Source organism: Mustela putorius, unplaced genomic scaffold (genome assembly GCF_011764305.1).
Source record: "Mustela putorius furo isolate JIRA1106 unplaced genomic scaffold, ASM1176430v1.1 tig00000145_pilon_pilon_pilon, whole genome shotgun sequence".
Lineage (NCBI taxonomy): Eukaryota > Metazoa > Chordata > Mammalia > Carnivora > Mustelidae > Mustela > Mustela putorius.
Genome location: NW_025421294.1, coordinates 5,141,555 through 5,154,289, shown reverse-complemented (window position 1 = coordinate 5,154,289; position 12,735 = coordinate 5,141,555). Strand labels below are relative to the sequence as shown.

The 12,735-nt window shown below is 35.2% G+C and overlaps 1 protein-coding gene across 4 annotated transcripts in view; it reads right to left on the bottom strand.

Moving 5' to 3' along the window:
- ADAMTS6 (ADAM metallopeptidase with thrombospondin type 1 motif 6) overlaps nt 1-12,735 on the bottom strand; it is a 304,096-nt gene that overhangs the window by 278,495 nt on the left and 12,866 nt on the right. For all 4 annotated transcript variants that reach the window (XR_006605319.1, XM_004764549.3, XM_004764548.3 and 1 more), the window contains 3 exons: nt 12,062-12,439; nt 9,319-9,683; nt 250-418 (listed from right to left, as the gene is read on the bottom strand). Coding sequence is in view for 3 of the 4 variants with exons in the window: in XM_004764549.3 (XP_004764606.1) it covers nt 250-418; nt 9,319-9,683; nt 12,062-12,158 (631 nt within the window). In the remaining variant the exon portion in view is untranslated. The remainder of the gene's footprint in view (nt 1-249; nt 419-9,318; nt 9,684-12,061; nt 12,440-12,735) is intronic.

Here is a 12,735-nt window from a genome sequence, read left to right as displayed (position 1 = left end):
TCTGGTTTTTTGTTCGTGTCTTCTTTATTTTTTTTTCCATTTTTTCCTTATGTTGTTTCTTAAATTTCAAATATGAATGAAGTCATATGATATTTGAATAGGTGACATCTTTTAAGAGGACTCTGGGCATTATCATTCTAATTACTCAAATTCCTATTGACTTTTATTATTAACCTTTCCATAGGTGTCAGAGGAAAGACAGTGGCAGTACAACATAATACACTTTGTAAAGGCTACACATTCACTCACCTGAAACCCCACAATGAGAGTGATCATACAGATGTCGTTGCTGGAGGGTAGACTTTTTGTAAATAACATGAGGATGACCATTTTCATAACTAAAATGTGTGGAATCCTCTGTGGTATTCTTTAATGGTTCAATAAAATATTCTTCATCTTCTGTAGCAATAACGCCATGCTAAAAGAAGAAGGAGAAAAGAATTTACCAAGAAGCATCATTTTAAAAGTCAATTATCATTGCCAAGAGTCAAAAATAAGTTGATACCTTTCCAAAATGAGGTTAAAACACATGTTAATAGAAATTCAATTATCTGTACCCAGCAAAACATTATATAAATTTATCTATATCTTAAAGAGGATTTTTTAAATTCTTCTACAGGCCATACATGTCCTGTACTAAGCATGTCACATACATTATTTCCTCCAAACTTCTGTGAGGTAGCAGAGATTGCCATGTACTCGCTAAGACTTGTTTCCTTTCCAAATTGTGCACACAGCTTAACTACATCCTCTGTGTTTAGGGATAGCTCTATAATTAAGTTTTGGCCAATAGAGAAGAATACTATATACTACTTTTAAGCTCATCTCTTGAAAACCTTCCCAAAGAAAATACTCTTTCTGAAAAACTACCTAGGGAAGGCAGAAGCTGAAAGAGAAGCAATCTGTGTCCCTGACTGACTTCATGGAAAGCTGCCCAGCATAGACACTGATACAAAGGGAAATAAATTTCTATTGTGATAAACAATGGACATTTTAAAGTTCATGTCATACCAGTTAATATGTCCTTGATTGATATATATCCTATTTATCTTCATTTTGCAGATGAAGTAACCGACTCAGAGCTTAAGAACTTCTCCAACATTACATAGAGATAAATAAAGGAGCTGTAATTCACATAAAGCTCTGCTCTTATTCATATGATATATTCCTTATACCTATTCACATAGCAGAGTGTTAGCTCAACTATAGTTCCTTTTTAAATTTTTCTCTAGCCCAAATGGAGTAGCTTCAACCTTCTTTTGAGCTCCAACAGAGCTTATTATTGGTATCATTTATTTTTGATTAATGTCACAGTTTTTTGCTACCTCTCAAGTCTGGAAGCTATATTTACATTTGGTATAACTTTTCAACTGCATGTTTTATCTCCCCAACTATACTATTTGCTTTTTTATAGGCAAAAGGTTAATGTTTCATAAATCTTTTTATCGGTTATAACTATTGAAAGTGTTTCATATGTAGTATGAACACCAGATAAAAGTTGGTAGATTTAAAGAAATGAGAGAGTAAAAGTTATCTGCATTAGAAATAAGAACTTCCATACTGGTCTATTAGTGTTTTCTTAAATACAGCACATGTGAGGACTGCTCTTAATCCAACTAATTTATGCTGCAACACTGGGTGAAACACAAACTCTCTTGGTGTATTTCCTCAGCTGGAAAAATGAAAGGGTTGGTGTAAATTAGTGGTTTTAAAACAGCACTCTGGAGAGCCCTAAGGGTTCCAGGGAAGTGCCCTCAAGGGACTGCCCCAGACAACAAAGGGAGACCTATAGGGCTTAGATTCCTGCACTTAGCAATCAGCTGTGCTTTTATTAATCTATATAGTACTTTTCTACATAACATTTTATTTGAGAAAAAGGTCTTGCTGCTTTAAAAAAAAAAAGCTGAAAATCTCTGGTCTGGATAATCTCTAAGGTCCCTTTGAATCTAAATTTCTATGATTCTGTTTAGGGAAATTAATGTTAAGTACCACATGCTTGAAAAGAAAGATAAAACATAACCAAAGCTGCTCTAACTTATAGGTGAAATTGGCAAGCACCTACACTAACTGAACTAAAGAATGCAAAAAAAAAAAAAAAAAAGCAAGCTTTAGTCACTTCACATTATTTCACCATTGTCTGCTTTACTTTAAGAATATAAGTCCCTAAATTAAATGCAAATACTAACAGGAATAACATAATATGCCATTAACACAGTCTAATACCTGAACATGAATTATTCTACCAGGAAGAGTAACAATGTGATCACAAACTGAGCATGGTCTTACAGAAAAGAGGGCATGTGTAAGAAGTTTCGGTAAGAGAGAACTATAAGAAGTGAGGTAATGAGTACTGCCCAGAAAGATAGAGCACTAAAGTGGTATCTTGCTAACCTGTGGGCAGAAGGATGTTGAAAGGTTCCAGACAAGAAGTTCAGGTTGTTGGGGGAAATCAGAGTCAGTAACTTGGTAAGTAAATAAAATCTCTAATTTCAAATATGGAAAGACTCTGGAAAAAAAATCCAGAAATTTTAAGTATTAGGTACTCTGTAAGATGTTTGTACACATTTTCTCACTTATTCTTACTAGCTCTGTGAAGTAAGTACTATTATCATCTCTACTCTGCAGGTGAGAAATACAGACTAAGCAAAGTTAAGCAACCAATTCTTCAATTGACATTGGAGTTTATTAATTTATTATTAGGCAGTATATTATTATCCCTTTATCCTCTGAGGGTTGTTTCTGACTTTATTTATTCTTTCACTGAGGATGTTCTGAGTGCCTACCACATGGTAAGTACTATTCTAGGTGGTGGGGATACAGTAGTAAACAAAACCAACTTCTGGCTCTATGATGGAGCTTATATTCTGGTGGGAAGACCTAGATAAGAGTGATTCATTCATTAGATAAATGATCAATCTGGCAATGTTAAGTGTTAAGAAAAAAAAAGCAGTTTAAGAGGACAGAAACTAATCAGAAGTGAGAGAATTATATACTGTTTACGATGGTCAGGGACATCCTCTCTAATAAAGTGATATTTGTACAGAAACCTGAACAAAATGAAGGAGCAGGTCAGACAGGTATCTTGTGAAAGAGCAGATCAGACAGTGGGAATGGCAACAAAGGCAATGAGGTATGAGCACACATACAGTATTTGAGGAATAGCAAGGAGCTATTGGAGCTAGAAGGAAGAAGGGGGAAAATTATTACAAAATTAGAAAAGTTCTGGAGGGTAGATGATGGAGGGCCAGAAATCTGCACATGCCTAGCAAGAACCCTGCTCTCCCTCACTTCCTTCTGCACCCCCACTCACCTCTACACAGTGTGCCTCAGGCCATCAGGATGAAAACCATCCAGCCCCCTTTCCCTAACATGCCAATCCCTACAAGAAGCCCAAGACGCATCCCCTGGATTCAATTCCCCCTATGGTTATGTGCATCTTGTTTTCTGATTCCATACCCTAACTCTCCCCTTTCACCATTTAAAACACTTCCCTTGTGCCTTCTCAAACTCAAGCTCAGCCTCATTTGTGAATGTTCACTTCATCTTGCTCAAACACCTGGGTCTCTCAAAATGACACTCTTTCTTCCCCGCAATCCTCTGGAATGGTGGATCCTGTTTTCTTTCCTATATGTCTCCTATTGGACCAAGAGGTAGGGGAAGTGTCCATGTGATTCACTGCCATTTCTAAACAATTCTCACTCTCTCCTTCCTCTAAAACAAACAACAACAAAAACCACAAAAACCCCTGCCAGCTTCCAATCTCATGCCATCACCAGCTCCCTCTGCTATTGCAGTTACTAATAAGCCATAGGCACTTTCCTCATTCATTCAAGATTTAAATTCTGGATCACTGTCATTCTCTGCAATACAATTACTGAAATAATTGTTGATTTCACTATCTTAAGTGACCAGTTCTTAAAATGTATGTGTGTGTGTTCTGGATCCCTTTAGAAATCTAGCGGGGATGAAGCCTAAGGACTACTTCTAAGAATAATATTTTAAATATAGAAAAAATATATAATAAGATTATAAGGTTATAAAGAAAACTGTTGTAGTGAAATACCATTAACAAAGTATTTTTAAAAATGTAATATAAGAATGCATGTGGCTTTTTCCAACACTTTAAATAAAAATATCTGCAGCGGAGTAATAACTATCATAATTTTACAATGGTGATTAACATAAGTAATATTTTGAAGAACCTGAAAAACTGTAAAATGACATGAAAATATCTATAATTTCTATTGGTGTCAGCTATTTCCTTATTGGTTTGTTATCTACATTCATAATTGAAGGAACTGTTAAATTTCAGTTAAGAATTAGTAAAGATAGTGGCGCCTGGGTGGCTCAGTGGGTTAAAGCCTCTGCCTTCAGCCCAAGTCACAATCCCAGGGTCCTGGGATCCAGCCCCGCATCAGGCTCTATGCTCAGCGGGGAGCCTGCTTCCTCCTCAATCTCTGCCTGCCTCTCCTCTAACTTTCTTACCTCCTCAATCTCTGCCTGCCTCAATCTCTGCCTGCCTCAAATAAACAAATAAAATCTTAAAAAAAAAAAAAGAATTAGTAAAGATAAAGATGTCATTTATCTCCATTCCAGTTCACAAATCCCCTGAATTTCATTCACGCACCCCAGGTTAAGGACTACAGACATAGATGGTTCCTTCAACTCCTGCCCTCTCAATCCCTTGACCTGCTCTCCATCAAATATCTTGTCATTCATTTTATCTTAAGCCCATATCCATAGTCAAACCCTAGAGTTCAGTATTTTCAATGCTTGCAACCCTCAAAATCTCAATTTCAAGTATCCCATTCTTCTAGGACTATCCTTCTAGTAGCCCAACTCTAAGAGATAGTTCTTTTACACCCACTAAGACCTCAGGATTCTACCATCTTTTCATTATACTCCACCTACTTCATGTCCTCACTCTCTCCTAATCCATCTTCAGTTCCACCTTCAATTCCCTTGCTCTTTTCTTCCTTCACAGAATTTATTTGATAAACCACAACTCTGATCAAACCAGTTTTGATCCTTTGGGCCTGCAATCTTGCAGCTTCATTTAGACAGAGAAAAACACATCGAGATGCTGACTAGTCTCACTTTAAATTCATAACCATAATCTCAACAATGTCCTTAATGCTTCACAGCAATTTTACTACATTTCTCTAATACATTCAGTATCCTGTTCTGTTGGATAAGTATTCCATAATTTCTCGTCTCCTCTTAATCCCTAATGACTCATCTTGCCATCTTCCATTCCAATAAACATCGTATAACCTCCTGCAAACTCCTGCAACCCAAATATCTGCCCACCTGCACCTCGTGATCATATAATCATTTTTATTTCCTCTTTTATGGAGGAACTTGAAAATGTTTCCTTTTCTCTACATAATCATTCCCATCTTTATCAAATAAAACAAAATCTCATCTGATTCCACTCTGTCTATAGCAACTGATCATTTACTTTTTCAAAAAAGTCTTTAAAATAATTATCTATGTCCTCTTTTCTCCCATTGCTTTTCAAACCTACTCCAATCAGGTTTTTGCCTATATTCCCTATAACACCATGACTTCAGCACTGTTTGTCAAGGTCACCAACAATCTCCTCATTGATAAATCCAATGGCCAGTTTTCAGTCCTCTTATTTTGACTTGGCAGCGTTTTTCTCTTGAAATAAATGCTTCCTTTTCTTAGCTTCTAGGATATTTGTCTGGTTTTCCTCTAACTTTCTTACCTCATTATCCTTTGCTATCTCTTCATCATCTTTCTGACCTCCCTAACCTCCTAGAGTGCGCAAAGGCTCAGTTCCTTAAGCCTCTTTTTTTTTTAATCTCTTCGTTATTCTTTCTATATTCCCTCACCCCAAGCAATTTCATATAATCTCCTGGCTTTAAATATCATCTATATGTTGATGATTCCCAATTTTATAAATCCATGATTCATATCCCTCTCCTGAATTTCAGACTTGCATATCCAATATGTTATACAACATATCAAGTTTAATAAGTCCAACTGAATTTAAGATATACACTGACCCATAGTACGGTCCTCCTCCAGGTTTTCCATCTCAGTTAATACCTGAGTCTTTCTTATCTCAACTCGTGGCTGCTTTCCTCTAGTTGTCCAGGCCTCAAGCTTAAAGTCATCATTGATTTGATCCTGCGTCTTCTAAAATCTACCATCTGGCCGCAGTTCTCTTTCCAACCTCACCTTCCATTACACTCCCTTTCTTTCATGAGTTCCAGCCAGGGCAGTCTTCTTGCTGTCTCCCAAACACTCCTAGCTCACATCTTCATACTTAAAGATTTCCACCTGGAAATCCTTTCCTTCAGATGTCAGCTTACCTTCCTCATTTTCCTTAGGTCTTCACTCAGTAATTTTTCCTTCTTAGAACTTATCATTATCCAACGTACTGTGATTTTTATTTATTTATCTGATTATGTATATCCTCCACGAGAATGCAAGCTTTGTGATGACAAGAATTTCTCTTTTGTTAAGTGTTGTACTCCTAGCATCTAGATCAGTGCCTATTATATGATCAGTACTTACAAATATTTGGTGAATGGAAGAGTGAATAAGGGAAAATGTTGAAAGGCAACTGTGGACATAACTAAGAAATAAGAACAAAATGTAAAGAAAGGGACAATTAAAAAGGACAATCTCTTGAAAATTAGAAGTATGACTGCTTGTAATTTTTAAATCAGTTGAAGGAAAAGAAAGCAAAATTGGAGAGATCTCATAGAACTTAGAATAAAATAGAATAAGAAGGAAAAAGAGAAAGACAAGGGAAGTAAAGAACCAATTACAAAAAGGCAGGGGTAGGGAACAGGAAGAGAAATTAAGGAAATAATTTATTAAATTTCTCTAAGCTGAAGGTGGGTCTTTAAATTGAAAGCAACCATGATATATCAAATAAGGATAAGGAAGGAAGATCCACAGCTTAGGACATTATTATAAACTTCTTAAAATAGAAAGGATAAAAAGAAGATCATATCACGTTCATTGAGGAAAAATCCTAGGAAAGAAAAAGAAAAGAACAAGAAGCAGACTGCTTCCCAAAATTCTCCCAAAATTAATCAGTGATAATATTTTTTAAAGATCCTTAAATCCTTTCCTAAGACATAAAATCGTACTTATAAATTTGATGCCCCATATTTCCCTTTCCCAATTCCACCATCCATGGTTCTGAAGGAAAATAATTTTTTAAAAAAGATTTTATTTATTTATTTGACAGAGACAGAGAGGGAATATAAGTAGGGGAGTGGGAGAGAGAGAAGCAGAAGCAGGCTTCCTGCTGAGCAGGGAGCCTGATGTGGGGCTCAATCCAGGGCCATGGGATCATGACCTGAGCCACCCAGGTGCCCCTGATTTTTGAAACCAGAATTCCACATCCAGCTAAATTAGTAACCAAATATGAGGGCAACATAAAGTAACTTTCAAATAGGTAAGGATTCAGAAATGTTACTTCTCAGACACATTTTCTGACATAATTACTTGAAGATATTCTCCAATAAAACCAGGATGTAAACTCAGAAAGAGGAAGATGTAGAACTAACCAGGAAAAAAGAATCCCAATATGAGAGATGTACAATAGCTCAAGAAATTAACCAACAGACTGGAAGAAAAAAAGGGCCTCCAAAGAATGAATATATTCCAAGCAATAGATACAAAGACTAAGGAAATGGATAATACTGATCATTTAGTTAAAAAAATTTTTTTGATTTTTTTTCACAATAAGACAAAATAACAGTAATTAGAAACTCCAGAAATACAAAACCTGGATAAGAAAGCCATGGTTAAATATAAAGCAAACTAAAATGTGACATTATTTTGAACAATAGACAAACAGTAATATTAGGAAGTCTTCTTTGAATGGGGCAAGGGTTGAAATACTGAAACAATGGGTGAGAAAATAGGATTAGAAAACACTAATTATCTCTACATTTACATTATTTACAACTAGAAACAGAATTGGTTAAAAGGACCTTTGAAGGGTACCTGGCTGGCTCAATTGGTAGAGTCAATTGAGCTTGATCTCAGGATTTTGAGTTCAAGCCCCACATCAGGTGTGGAGCCTACTTAAAAATAGGAGGGGGGCGCTTCAAAAAGTGGGATTTTTAGAAAAAGTGTTTACATTTTACATTTGATTAAAAATGAAACATAAAACAAAATAAGAATAGATGCAGGAGTTCCTAAGTGTGGTGGGCAAAGGTGTGATGAGGAACAGAGTATTTACATAGTCTCAAAGTATCTGCTCACAAATTCATTATTAGTTGCCAAGGAGAAAACAGTAACTTCAGTGGGCAAACCTGGCAGACCACATCTTAAGTAGCCAAAGGAGTCAACATGGGCCAGGCAGTTTCAATAGGAAACAAAGTAAAACAAAAATGTGTTAAAAAATAGAGGGAAAGAGAGCAAGAGTCAGAACGTCTTAATAAAGGATAAAGAATAGGGGCACCTGGGTGGCTCAGTGGGTTAAGCCTCTGCCTTCAGCTCAGGTTATAATCTCAGGGTCCTGGGATCAAGCCCCACATTAGGCTCTCTGCTCAGCAGGGAGCCTGCTTCCCCCTCTCTCTATGACTGCCTTTCTGTCTGCTTGTGATCTCTCTCTCTGTCAAATAAATAAATAAAATATTTTAAAAAAAAATAAATAAAGGATAAAGAATAGATGGGTGACACTCCACTATCCCCTTAGATATAGAAGAGTATCCAAACTTAGATGGCAGTGCTGATAACTGGGAACAGTATTATTCTATCATATTTAATAGCAAGTGTCATTTTAATATATGAGAAGTTTCAATACAGATTTATTTTTGATTATTCTTTTCTTTTTTAAAAAAAGGTTTTATTTATTTATTTGACAGACAGAGATCACAAGTAGGCAGAGAGGCAGGGGAAGCAGGCTCCCTGACAAGCAGAAGGCTCAATCCGTGACCCGTTACCATGACCCGAGCCAAAGGCAGAGGCCCCAACCCACTGAGCCACCCAGGCACCCTTATTTTGGATTATTCTTATTCCAAAAAAATCTGTTTTATATATAAAGCCCAACACCATTTACAAAGAAACTAGCAATCAATGTATTTAATTTATTCTACAAATAATATACGATTCTAAAAATTATTCTTTGAAGAGTTAATGCAAACACTATCAAAGGGCTATCAAAAGCAAAGACAGCAGAAATAACAAAAAAAATTTAGACTATTATCTTCCTTTCTTAACCCAACTCTGTATATTCTTAATGGGAGGAAAGACATTTATATACTATACATTCTTGTGAATTTATTTCCCCATAAGAAACTAAAAATTATAACATCTACTTACCAACCCAATACAGTTGCTTAAAGCCACTTTAGTTGTACTACGTTGATCTTGCAAATATCCTGTGTAATGACAGTTGTCTAAAAAATCATGTTTCCACTGGGGTCCATCTTTCCCCCAATATTCTACTGTAAAATGTTTGGACACGAAATCTGTGTTGAGAGTCAAGTTTAGGTGAAAGTGCTTGCCATAGGCTGAAAGTTTAAAAAATAACTTAGATACTGCCTGCTGTGGATCGATAGGGTCCATACTCCGTCTTCTCCTGGAGTGTTTATCATTTTTCACAGTAAAGCTGAGAAAAGCTCCATTTTGATCAACCCTTATTGGAATAGTTAGCTGGTAGTGTTCTAGATAAGTCAGGAATTCCTCTTTGTAATCACAAGGCAGAGAATCCAGAGAAAACACATGGAAGAAAAGAAAATTTAACAGAACGAAGAAGTAGCAGTATAAACAACAAAAACTGTATCAGCATCATTATATGTGAGATATGAATAAAAACTGTTATATTAAACAAAATGAAGCTTAAAATCTAATGATGAATTAAGTTCCAATTATTCCTCAAAATAGAATTATTTTAAAATTAGTTTGAAAGACTATTTTTTTGTTTTTACATTTATTTCTTACTGGATTCTAAAAGCTAAATTCTTATAGGAAATAGGAATATTTTATAGGGAAATAAAAAACAGTGAAAAGTACACATATTTAAAATAATAGAATTTAGCTCAGATAAAATGTGTGTTAAAGTTATCCAAAGGAGTGAATATTGAATTTCTACAGCTTTGCAGAAATATTTTTTAAATTGTCAGTTGGAATGGAAAATACAGAAGCCACTTCAGAAAGCAGTCTGGCAGTTCCTCAGAAGGTTGAACATGGAACTACCATCGGACTCAGCAATTCCACTCCTAGGTATTTACCTGAGAGAAATGAAAACACATATCCACACAAAAAGTTGTACATGATTGTTCATAGCAACATTATTCATAATAGCCAAAATGGAGAAATAATCTGAATATTTATCAACTGATGAATGAATAAATAAAATGTGGTATATTCACACAATGGAATATTATTCAACACAGAAGTGATACATGTATGACATAAATGAAACTTCATAATAACTGCCTTCATTATTAAAGCTCATTATCTAACATTCTAAAAACATTATGCAACGTGAAAGGAGTCAATCTCAAAAGACCACATATTATGTGATTTGTTTTGTGGGAAATATTCAGAATAGGAAATCTCAAGACATAAGTCGATTCAGGCTGTTTAGGGCTGGGGTGGAGAGTGGTTTGGAGAGAATTTGGGAGTGATTGTTAATGGGCACAGGGTTTCTTTTGGAGTGTTGAAATGTTCTAAAACTGATTGTGGTGATGGTTGCATAACTCTGCAAATATACTATAAACCATTGAATGGTGCACTTTACATAAGTAAATCAAATCATATATTTATTGTATCTCAATAAAGCTGTTTAAAAAATCTTAGATTGAAAAAATTTTAAAGAATTATTACACATATTTTCCTCATTTATGTATACTTAATAGTTCCAATCTACCTTCTTAACCACATCTTCCTTTAGTGAGGTTTACCACTAAGGGAAACCAAATGCCTGTCCATTGCCTCACTGTCTATACATGGAGTTCACCCACAAATATAAACTCCCATGAGAGCATGACCAAATAGAAATAAATTAAAAGACAGTATTTATTTCATCTCTTATAAGTAAGAGTTCACACTAAATGCTACAGCTTTATTAATAAACTTTGAGAGCCACATTGTATACATATAGACTTCTAGATATACATCAACATAGAAAGGCTTGAAAGTTTGGCTCATCCACACCAAAAAATTACTAGTTACCAAACATTCATGGGAGGGCAATCAAAAAGGCATTTTAATAAATCTATAAAGACTGGCCATGTCCATGGAAAACAAAATGTCATTCACTCCATGGATCTCTGTTTAGATCTTTTCTATAATATAAAGTTCAATTCTACATGGCGTCTGGTTTCAATTCTGTGGTGGCTCAGTCTGTTAAGCTTCTGCCTTCGGCTCAGGTCATGATCCCAGAGTCCTGGGATCAAGCCCCCCATGGGGCTTCCTACTTAGTGGGGAACCTGTTTCTCCCTGCCCTCCCAGCTCATGTTCTCTATTGCTATCTCTCTCTCTCTCTCTCTCAAATAAACAAATGAAATCTTTAAAATAAATAAATAAAGTTCAATTCTATGGATTCAGATTAGGAACCCATGGACTAGAGTTTGAAAAGTTGTACTTCTTACCTCTCTTACTTTTTTACTCAGATTCTAGTTCTTATATCAGAATTTTTAAGCTTGGAAAGTATTTTTATCACTAAGCCTCCATATTAGAGGAACCTTGTATCAGAATCTAGTTTTTTGCTCTTTTATAGCATAAACCCTTGGATTCCTTTTGAACATGACCTTGCCTGTAACTCTTAGCAATAAATGAGCTTGTTATAGTTTAGGATTCAAAATAAGAGGTCTGGGTCTATCATCTAAGAAAGATCAGTCAACTGTAAATTACACTAGATGTTAAATACTAGTATAACAAGTTAGACTACTTAGAACCCTCAAGATTTATGAAACTAGCACTCTGTTGATACAGTGGGCCTCCACTTCTATCACTACATATCCCAGAGAAAACATTCACCTAAACTAAATATTCAAAATCTTTTCTCATCAAATTAATAGCAGTATTTTTTGGTCACTTTCACAAGCAGGACCCCTACCTTGAGAACTGTATGAAAGCCTGTGGTCACTATGAAATTCCGATGAAGCCATGATAAGGCTCAAAATCCAGGTCAACGTCTTCCACAAAATTTCCATAATTTAGAAAACTAGATGATTTTTTTGGAGGGCTACCTATGTGCTAGAGAGTCAATACCATACCAAAATCGAAGCATAACAATTTTATTTCTGTAAAATTTCTTGCAAATTAATTATTAGATGTTCCACTGTTCAACAGGTACTTTTTTCCAACATCCCATACTTTCTTCTGTATCTGGATTCATTTTTTCAATCCAAAAGGAAACAAAAGAATGATGGTAAAAATTTTCACAAGCAAAGCATTTGACTGATTAGTTACTAAAGTATGGCCATTTTTTAACCTAGAAAAACAAACAAACAAAATTTATGTTAAATGAAAAATATTGATGCATGTTTACCAAAAGACAAAAAATACAGTATGATTTAATATAGTTAAATTACACTATTTTGTTCTTTATAGTCTAAAAACATTCACAAGACTAAAGAATCAGAAACCTAAATGGTAAGCAGGATAATGCCAGAGTTACTTAATAATCAAAGAAAGAATCTAAAGTGAAATCATAAAAATTATTTTTTTAAGCTTTGAAGAAAAAAATGTGTGGGTACAGTGACTAACCTCCTTTTCATAAAATAAAAA